This window comes from Eurypyga helias, unplaced genomic scaffold (assembly GCF_000690775.1).
Source record: "Eurypyga helias isolate BGI_N326 unplaced genomic scaffold, ASM69077v1 scaffold16967, whole genome shotgun sequence".
Lineage (NCBI taxonomy): Eukaryota > Metazoa > Chordata > Aves > Eurypygiformes > Eurypygidae > Eurypyga > Eurypyga helias.
In genome coordinates this window covers 84381-94465 of record NW_010262476.1, presented here as the reverse complement: position 1 = coordinate 94465, position 10085 = coordinate 84381, and the positions used below count along the sequence as shown (strand labels likewise).

At 44.8% G+C, this 10085-nt stretch overlaps 1 protein-coding gene across 1 annotated transcript in view; it reads right to left on the bottom strand.

The window, feature by feature from the left end:
• Positions 1 to 159: 159 nt before the first annotated feature.
• The window catches only part of UNC80 (unc-80 homolog (C. elegans)), a gene marked incomplete at both ends in the record, with an annotated part of 89852 nt that continues 79926 nt past the window's right edge, over positions 160 to 10085 (bottom strand). The window contains 9 exon segments of the mRNA XM_010155744.1: positions 160 to 378; positions 722 to 757; positions 2421 to 2513; positions 2728 to 2898; positions 3363 to 3459; positions 5098 to 5236; positions 5989 to 6123; positions 8637 to 8905; positions 9817 to 9997. Of these exon segments, the coding sequence (XP_010154046.1) occupies positions 160 to 378; positions 722 to 757; positions 2421 to 2513; positions 2728 to 2898; positions 3363 to 3459; positions 5098 to 5236; positions 5989 to 6123; positions 8637 to 8905; positions 9817 to 9997 (1340 nt within the window).

The following is a 10085-nucleotide window of genomic DNA, read 5'->3' as shown; positions in this document are numbered from 1 at the left end:
CAAGCAGTATCAGGTACAATCTAAGGAACATTGAAAACAAGCTGTGCATGTGCAGACAGCAACGTGCAACAACGCCACCCAAAAGTGATTCTGTCTGCCCTTATGAAACGTTAAAGGCACGTTACGTGTTAAATGAACACGTAAAAGCAGATGGAATACCTCATGTGGGACTTCACGTCCAGCAGCTCCAGAGAAGTCACTCGGGGCTCGCCAGCCAGATTCTGCAGAATCTTCAGCCTTGGACCACAATGCTTGTAAAACTCGGTGCAGATATTGAGCAATGACTCCCGCGGTCTCCTGAACTCCTCTCTGGCAATTCGTTCATCCAGCTCCTCTCGGGGCAGACCCTGGCCCTCCTCCAGTAAGTGAAGGTTCTCCCTGGAGGAAGATAAAATGAGGGAAAGAAGGAAGTGCTATATACCGTGGAAGAGCAGAGATAGATTATAACAACCTTTCCTGCTTGTTTTTGCAGTGGATGCTTTAGCCTTGCATCTGCAATGAAAAATGTAGTTGGAGAGGAATCATCACCTGCAAAGTCTTGTTGAGAATAATTTTTATATAAATTATTATATGAATAAGTTTTATATCCTTCACTACCCTCCCCTGAAAAAAAAAAAAAGGCTGCCTGTCGCAGCAACTGTGAGTGGGACCCAGTGAACCTGGAAACTACTGGAGAACAGTTCATCGCATGTCAGGAAAGACAGTGAGGATTTTACTGTACCTGATAAAGTGTAGTTTGGCTCCCTGTTCTGGGTACCTGGGAAAACAAAACAGTGCAGTTGTAAACAGCAGCTTAGTAATGCCTAAACGGTGCCTGTTGGGAAGAAGGTGACACTGTTCTTGCCCACTCGCCATGGGCAGGACGGTATCTTGCATCACTGGAACCACAGCTACAGGTCGGTAGTGACCACAGTGAATGGCTTTTACCTCCCAGCTGGCAGTAAACAACAGATTGCTATAGTTATTGCCCTTGTCATGGAAGGAAGAATCCAGGCTTAACAACCAGAGCTGCGGTTTAAGCAACTTCTCTTACTGATTTTCACCCCAGTGCTCACACTGTTTCATGAAGCTAGAGCTCACCTAGTGGAAAGAATACCTCATTTGCTGTCATTTTCTCTCACCACTTCTTCTTGAGAAAACACTGACAAACCCTGCACCACTTGGCTAACACGTCCGAGACTGGAACAGTGATCGCTCTACCACCGTGAGACTGCTGCTGTTGCTAGCAGATGTCTGTTGCAACGATAGCACAACAGAAGAGCTAAGGGCAGGAAACCTGGAGCAGTGCAAAAAATACTTTGGGTCGGAGATTGAATGTTTGATAATCAGAAAGATCTGGAAATGCAAACCACGATGTTTGAGTCACACAGCATCAGGAGTCTCTATGCTGCCTGTCAGCAGAAACGTATTAACTGCTTTCCAATATCAGCAGACAAACAATAAAGCACTACTTTCCATTGCATCTTATTTTCCTTAGTCTCTGCAATCTTGCAATGGAACTAAACGGCATATAAACACTTCAGACCTGAGCAAGAAGGGGTTTATCTGCTTCTCAGAACCGGGATTGAAAGTCAAAGCTGTGTTTCATCCACGCCTGAAATGGTCTTAAAGAACAAGACTGATTCCAGGTGTTACGAACCACGATGCGTGCCCTACACATCTGTAAATCAACATAATACCCCTTTGATGATCCACGTAGAGAGCGATTTCCAGCTCCCTTCAGTAAAACAGAAGACAGGGAATAAATTGGAATGCATGTCTTGCCAGAAGGGTGTTCCCAATTTACAGTCCTAAACAGCCCGTGGTATTGTACTCAACCATTGGCTGTGCACAGACTATCAGCTGTTAACAGGTAAAAGAGAAAGCCAGAGGAAATACGCTGCTCTGGCAGAACAGCTACTCCAGCTTTTGTTAGAGGAGAATTCCCTCTCCAGGTCAGCACAAGCATTCAGCTTCTAAGCCCTGTATGGCATAGCCTGGCCAGGAGAAGTCAGGGCTGCCCAGAAGAGTCACCAGTACTTCAAAGAAAACCTTAATAATCGTGGGTGGATTTTGTAAGTTTTCTTAAGCCCTTGCTCTATGACTGAGTAAATTGTCCACTGGCCTTGTCTAATTTGCAGCAGCCTAATTGGAATGGCTGATAGGGCCAAACAGCCGTGTTACAGTCTGCGGGTGCCATCTCCTTCCTTATTGCCTTCTTCCATGTGAAGAGTTTTATTTGGTTGGTTGCTTGGTTGGGGGTTTTTGTTTGTTTGTTTGTTTTTTAAGAAGGACAAAAATATTCCCAGCCATTCTTCCCTTTCTCTCAAATTCTCTGCCACTGACTCCTTTGCTATCTGTAAGTGCGAAAAAATCCCAGACCAGTGTGGAGGTAAATGTGACCATAGGAAAAGTAAAAGAAAACAGGAAAACTGACTTACCTGGTGTTCACACCCGCTGACATGGTGTGGTTTGCTGTTGTGGTCCCTTTGTGGCCTTGGTCACATCGGCTCATCTGCGGGGCTGTCATGGGCCTGGCAAAAGGAAGGTGAATAGCACACGAAAGACTAAATCTAACAAATGCACTGAAATTCTGCCTGTGGTCTGGTGAAACTCAGCACTAATTTTACCATGTCTAGGACTCAACTGTTAGTCAAGATACGTTGTGTATCACGACCTCCTGTGCATTTCCCTCTTCCCAGACTGGTACCCAAAGGCAGGCTCAGACCTTTGAGCCATGGGGGTTACCTGGTGAGAACTTCTACACTGTACAAGAGGGCCTGCAACGATGTGGCGAGGGCAGCCATAGCAGCAATCTCCTCACGAGCTGCTGTCACGGTCTCCGCCTGAGAGGTTTGTCGTTTCAGCTTCTGTAAGTAACAGGGAACCAGTGCTTCCAAGACCATCAGCATCTGGAGGCTGGAAAAATAACCAACAAATAGACTATTTTATTTTATCAATCCTGAAACTCACATCACGTGGAGGCTAAAGTTTCTATCTGAAGACCCACGGTTCTCTCACTGGCTTTGTGATTTCATTGCTGCTTACTAGGTAAGCAGTCCTGGGCCAAAGAAACTCGTGGATCAGGGACATCAGGAGGAAAATTAGCTGATACATGAAACAATAATAATAAAACCAACCCAGACTTCTGGGTATCTTCTGAATGTCATCCCTTTGGAAACATTCATTTTCCCTTCCAAAGACTCCACCTGGAAATTGGAGCCAGTGCCCTTGGAAGGGTATCAACAGGCAGAGGCTTGGCCTCCCGGGCTTGGAATGCCTTTCCATATCTCTGCCTCCACTTGTCTGCCTTGCTTCCACAAGCCATATGCAGCTTTTATGCCTTTTCTGAGTCTGCACAAACCGAGAAAAGAGATTAGCACCTTCTGAATGATTCAGGAGCGTAGGCCACCACTGTCACACACAGCTTGATGGCTTCGCTGATCGAAAAGGTCAGGTCTTCATTCCCATAGCAGAAGTCTGAGAGAGTAAAGCAATACGAGAAGACTGTCACACAAGTGTACTGAAGATGAAAGGAGCTGTCACACTCCTTCCTTTTTCCGCTTTTCAATTGCTTGTTTAATTGTTAAAAACTCCCTATAGGCTCTGGATTTTTGACAAAAATCTGCTTATACAAAGGAAGCGTTGCACTCCCACTTGCACCCTGCCAGCCAAGAACTCAGTAGGTGAGAAACAGTGTGCAGTGGGTCACATCACTGCCGAGCAAAAGGCCTAGAGCTGCTGCTGGAGTCCCGTTTCAAACATCACCCATCACAAGCAAAATCTTATGCTTTTACATGGCAAGGACACCTATCAACTTAATAACAATTTTTATTCTCCCTCTGCTTTTTCCTAGATGTTTCCACTGCACTAAAACTGACGCCAATACACCAGTGATGCCAGAAGATAGTTTTACTTGTAAAAATCAAGGCCCCTCAATACTGGTGGCCACATGGGCACCAGCACAAATGTGTCTGCTTGCTAGTGAGCTGAGAAAAAGTTTGCAGGAACATTTAAGTCCCATACAGCAAATATGACCTTGGGGATAATTAGTGTCAGGCACTGAGAGACTGAAGTATCCAAAGAATGACATTTGTAATACAACTCTAGTCCCGTTTTCAGAAGTGACTTTGGTAAACGGGAGCCCACGTCAGAGTTCAAGTCCCAAAGTGTGTAAATCACTTTGAACAAGGGAACTTGGAAGTCAGAGTTTTAGATAATTCTGGAAAATACCAGGCACACAACATACTCCTCTACAGTCTCATCATCAGCACACACTTGGGAATATTCAGAGATGCCTTTAAATAACCCACCACAGAAAAGCCAAAGCTTTTCTAGAAATGTTTACTGCAATCCACAAAGAGGAAGAAATACCTTCTGTTTCTGTACCATTTTATATTGTAAATTACGCAACATCATGAAATCCCAGTATATAACAAAGTTTTACCTCTAAGGCTAGACAGGCTTCCCAGTTCATCAAAATCAGTATTATTTAAGGGAAGTTCAAATTCAGAAAATAAGCTGAAGGTTCTTACAAAAATCAGCAAAAATTACTTCCCTGCAAATCACAAAGCAGCCAGATTCTTAAATGCTGCATTGCATGGATAACTATCAAGGGGCACAGTGTCCTGGATAAATCAGACGGCCGTATATATCCTGCTTTGTGATAAATCAGCTCCCCCTCTGGAACTTGGCACTGCTGAATGTCTGAATGGCATCCATCATTTACTAGTCACAGCCTGCCCACAGGAGAGAATGCTTTTGTTCCTTGCCCACATGGAGCAGAGGAAAGGATGACACTGATCTTGTCAGCATGGGACAGTTTATTAGGCATCTTTATTCTTCACCGACACATGATAAAATTCAAAATGCCAGGGGCTAGTCTCAGACTAGCAGGCTCAATGGCTTTAGAATAAAATAAATGGATAACTCCCCTCCTGCAGAAAATATCAACAGGCTGGTGGTGATAAAGCCGACTTTAGAAGCCTCATGAGGTAAGAAACTGATATGACTGCATTCTGGGAGAAGGGCCCTGAACAAATCATTCTGCATCAAAGGCACGTTAGATCAATAAACAGCAATTACTGAACTGCTGAATAAAGGGTGCTTTGCTATTACCTAATGACTTGAGAGGCTTTTCTGCTTTCACCAGCTCCAAGATGTCCAAAATGTCTGGCGTATCTCCCTCTAAAGACTGCAGCAGGTCAAACAGGCACTGAGCTGACACTCCTTTGCTGGTTCCGTTGTTTGTAGCATCCTGTTTCAACAGACAGTCGTGGTTGATTTTTGGGGGGGCCCTATGTGCATTCCAGAAACCTTTATCTGGAGGTGTGGGCAACCTTTTATTTTTGATAAAGGGCCCACATGGAGTTCAAGAGCTTACTGCTATCAAAAAATAAGCCTTGCCTGACTCAACAGATCGATGCTACCGTGGGAGCATGATCTGAAAACTGCACACAGTTTTACTTCCCAGAAAGAGCAGATCTTTGCTGCCCGGTGGAGGAGAAAGGTGTGAGCACTTACAGGGTAAGTGCAGTCAGATTTGGCAGTCCCACTTCAAATTAAATTTCTCATAACTTGTTTTAAGCCACTGAAATATTAAAAAGTAATTAGTGAATATTTCAAAACATGCCTAATCCAGTCTTATGGTTCACATGTACTAAAACTTGGCATTAAGCTTTTAGTTCCTATTGCTGGATTCCAAGAAAGAATTTGCATTTCAAGAGTTACATATCACTATTGTCCTTTTACAACCTACTCATACACAGAAACCACATTTACTGCCCTGGATACCAGTGGCCCATTATCTCAGCAACCTGCTCCATCCTGATGAGCAGAAGCATGCAGAAATAAGTTCAGGAACTGGTCCTGTGCAGCACCAAGTGCAGTAAGCACATGTTCAGAGCGAACTGTGCCGCTGCTCCTGCTGCTTCCTCTGTGAGCTCTGCTGGGGGCTGGCTGCATGCAGGGGCTTCCCCACTCTGAGACCAGGGAATGGTGGTTACTCACAGGGAACTCCAGGAGAGGGGCCACGCTTGCAAACAGCTGCAGAATAAAGGGCTTGCGATGCAGAACGTAGAACTGGCGGCACGCAAACTCAATCGCCTGGCGTAACTGTGGGTTGCTTTCATAGTCAGCGTACACCTAAGCAAATGAAAAAGGGCATGAAAGTACAACTCCAGTGAAAGGGCTCTTCATCTCCTAAGTCACAGGCTGAATCAACTACAGCTTTGACATTCCTGATATGTATGCCTAACTTTTTTAAGGATGGAGACTTTCTTCCTGGAGAGGGTGGTGAGGCACTGGGACAGGTTGCCCAGAGAAGCTGTGGATGCCCCATCCCTGGACGTGTCCAAGGCCAGGCTGGATGAGGCTTGGAGCAACCTGGTCTAGTGGAAGGTGTCCCTGCCCATGGCAGGGGGTTGGGACTAGATGGTCTTTAAGGTCCCTTCCAACCCAAACCAGTCTGTGATTCTATGAGTCCGTTATTTTTTGTTCTACATCTCAGAGGTAAATTCCTCCCCCTTCCTTCCTAGAAGCACTAGACTTCTTTGAAGCCATTTAGTGCTTTCTTTCTCAATCTTCATCTTTTCCAGTTAAGCAAATCCTGTCTCTCGCAGTCCTTTCTCATTTGACATGTTTTCTAGATGTACATCTGTGTGCAGTCTCTTCAGTCAACTGATGTTTTTTGTGCAGTGCCCACAGCTGGGCAGAGCCCACACTTCAAGCCAGGAGTGCTGCTGATTGGAGCAGCAGAATTATGCCATGTTTCTTTCACAGACAGAAATCTGTACAGACACCCCAGAATGACATGTAAGATCGTTTTCTTTTTTATCCTTCAACAGAAGGACTCTGGTGATTTATGTTTAGCTTCAAATCTGCAACAACTCCAATATTGTGTTCTGCAGAAATGCTACTGAATCAGCTACTTTCCTCAGCAGCCTGGCAGGCTGAAGAGGTGAGGATGTCTTTACAACAATCAGCAGCATCTAGCTTGCTTCCAAGGGCAGTCAACCACCGTGGCCTGTTACACTTGTAATATCTCATTTACTTGAGAAAAGGGAAAGAATTAGCCATACATGCATTTCACTGAGGAAAGCGGAAAACCCTGCAACAAAGATAGCCCCTCAGGGGTATGTGCATGTAGGCATCAGGAATTAGGCTGTTAATGGCTGGTTCAATCCCTGAAGTGTTAGAAGGATTTGTTTGTGATGACCACAAAGAAACCGGCTGATCTTAGGTGCCTGGAACAGGGATGTGAGGGTTTGCAAAAACCCACAAGCTCAGCAACATATGGGTTTTCTTTTGGAATTGCTTTTTTTGCCTCCCACGAGTGGTATTTTATTAATTCAGTAGTTGGCAATAATCCATAAGGGGTGGTTGGAGGGAGGAGGAAAGAATTACAAAACTAATTCCTCTCGGTATTAAAAGTGAAAATGAAGGCAGAGTCCTTCCCAAGACTGAATGGTTACTGCCACGTACTTCAAATTAAGGTATTAAGTGAGTTTGTTTCAAAGGGTCTTTGTTCTAATGAATAAACCCATGCACTGCAGATCTGGATCCCATACACACTCATCTAACCATGTAAGGCATGATATTGCAGCTTCCAGTTACTAAAGAGTATGTTTAGATAGCTAAATTAATCAACAGTCCTAATTATTGTACTCTGTTAACTATGTTAAAAATGAACGTACATAAGGATGTTGTGGTCACTGCTTCTTTTACAGAAACAATAGTTTTTTTCTGTATTTGCATTATAGTGCTAAATCTCTATTTAGATACTGTCTTTGAGCCCTACAGAAATAATCTTTGCGTCTGTAAAAGAACTATATTGGGGATTTTTTATTTTCAGTGTCTGATTTTTCCCAAATGCCAACATGGAAAAAGGCATGCTTGTACACCTCAAAGTGAAGACAAACTCTGCCTCTAATACTTCCAATACTTGTCATCACTCACATGAAAAGACAACATACAGTTTTTCATAAACATCACGTGTTATTTTCTGTTGCTGTTTAAACTGCAGGCAATATAATTATCATACTATCCTAGTTTCAATCAGCAAGTAGCAAATCTAAATCTTTTCCCTGGAGAGGGTGGGGAGGCACTGGGACAGGTTGCCCAGGGAAGCTGTGGATGCCCCATCCCTGGAAGTGTCCAAGGCCAGGCTGGATGAAGCTTGGAGCAACCTGGTCTAGTGGAAGGTGTCCCTGCCCATGGCAGGGGGGTTGGAACTGGATGGTCTTTAAGGTCCCTTCCAACCCAAACCATTGCATGATTCTACACTTCTATGATTCTATTCCCTAAATTTCAGCCACCCTTGGAGGATAAAAACACTGAGGGAGACCAAAAGTCCAAAAATTTTCCAGAAATTTCACATTTTTGTGTGGAAGTACACAGTAAGGGAAACAGACATTCATTTATATAACAAAAAGAAGAAAAGAAAATGTAGTCATTGACTGAAGAAGAAAAGAGAATGCAGTCTCAGGAATGCTGATTTGGGCTGTCCCAACCTGATCTGTTGTTTGTCTTCCTGTGGCCCCACAAATCTGTGTACTCACCAGGACTCGGCAGTTTAAAGTCTCCCCGTTACCAGTCAGTTTTATAACAAGGTGTTTGCTCTGAAGTCATCCCTTGGCTTGTTTCTGGGGAAGGCTCACCTGCAACATGCTGGGGAGGACCCACTGGTACCCGCTGAGGGAGAAGAGGTGGTTGAAGTGCACAGCTGTGTTGATGACCGTGGCAGCGTACTGCCTCAGCAAGGCACTGTCCTCAGGGTGCAGGATCAGGGCACCGTTGAAGACGTTCAAGAACAGCATGATCTCATCCCCCCAGGGGAACTCGCTGGGCATGCCAAGGAACATCTCCTCCAGCAGCTTAATCCACAAGCTTTTCTGAAGAGTGTCCAGACCAAAGAGCTCTTTTCCAGCTGCCGGGGAGAGGGGGCAACAGCAATCATCTCCATCCACCACAGCCAGCCTCCCAACATTCCCAGAGACCAAAGGCCTCTCCAAAGATCTATCCCATGGAATTGACCATTGTTCTCCCTTTTAAAAACAATTTCACCCATCCTGTGCTTCTGGAAGGCTTGCACAAATCTTGACTTAAAGCAACACACACAAAGAGGAAGAATGATGAACAACACACAGATCCTTAAATCTGCTCCTCACTCCTCTTAAAATGCTAAAACAGATCTGAGCTTGTACATGCATCATTTGCCCCACAATACCTGAATGGCCATGTAGATTTATGCTGAATTTTTATCCTTCAGGTGTCCCACACATTATGGGACGTTGATGCAGAGTTACAATAAAAATGCTTCTGAAAGCAAGTGCCTTTAGGGCCTGTTACAGAACTTGCCAATGCTTCCCATCCTGCAACCGTGGCCTGTTGAAACCCTGGGTTAAGCTGGAAAGCCGACTTGACTTGGAGAGCAAAGTTTCTAACCAGAGGGCCGTTTCTATATCCCTGCTGCAGAATTTGCCCAGTCTGCACTGAAAGTCCATTGCTTCCTCAGAACTGGTGGCAAAGGACTCAGCAACCCTTTTCAGGTGCAGTTATGCTACTGGACACCGTGTTCCAGCTATAGTTTCATGCATAATTTCAATATATAATCACAACTTATTCTCATTTGGGTAGGTCTCTCTGGAGACCTCTAACAGCAAAGCCCTTTCTGCTCTTGTGATGCAAACCAACAGCCATGTATCGTTTTCCCTAGGAAAAGGTTTGTCAGCTTTCAGCAGTGCTACAAGTCTGTAGGTTTTGAAGGCAAACGAAGCAACTCAGAGAAACCTGCTGGTCCCTGTACAACCACCTGAGAAAGCTATGGACAGGCCATACCTTGGGGATCACTGAAGAGTGAGAACTCAGCATCAATGGCACTTCGGGGAAATGAAGGCAAGCGGAGAAGGTCCTCCTGGAGCATAGATACGTGGGACTGCTTGTGGGCAGTTGGGATTTTCTGGGTCAGCGATATGAGGAACAACACCCGCCCCACCTCTTCTAGCTTCCGGGTGAACACCTGAGAGCAAAAGAGACAAGGATCAGGATCAGTCTGATCAAAAAGTCCCTTACAACAGATATGCACTTTTCTTTGTTAGCTTCCATGG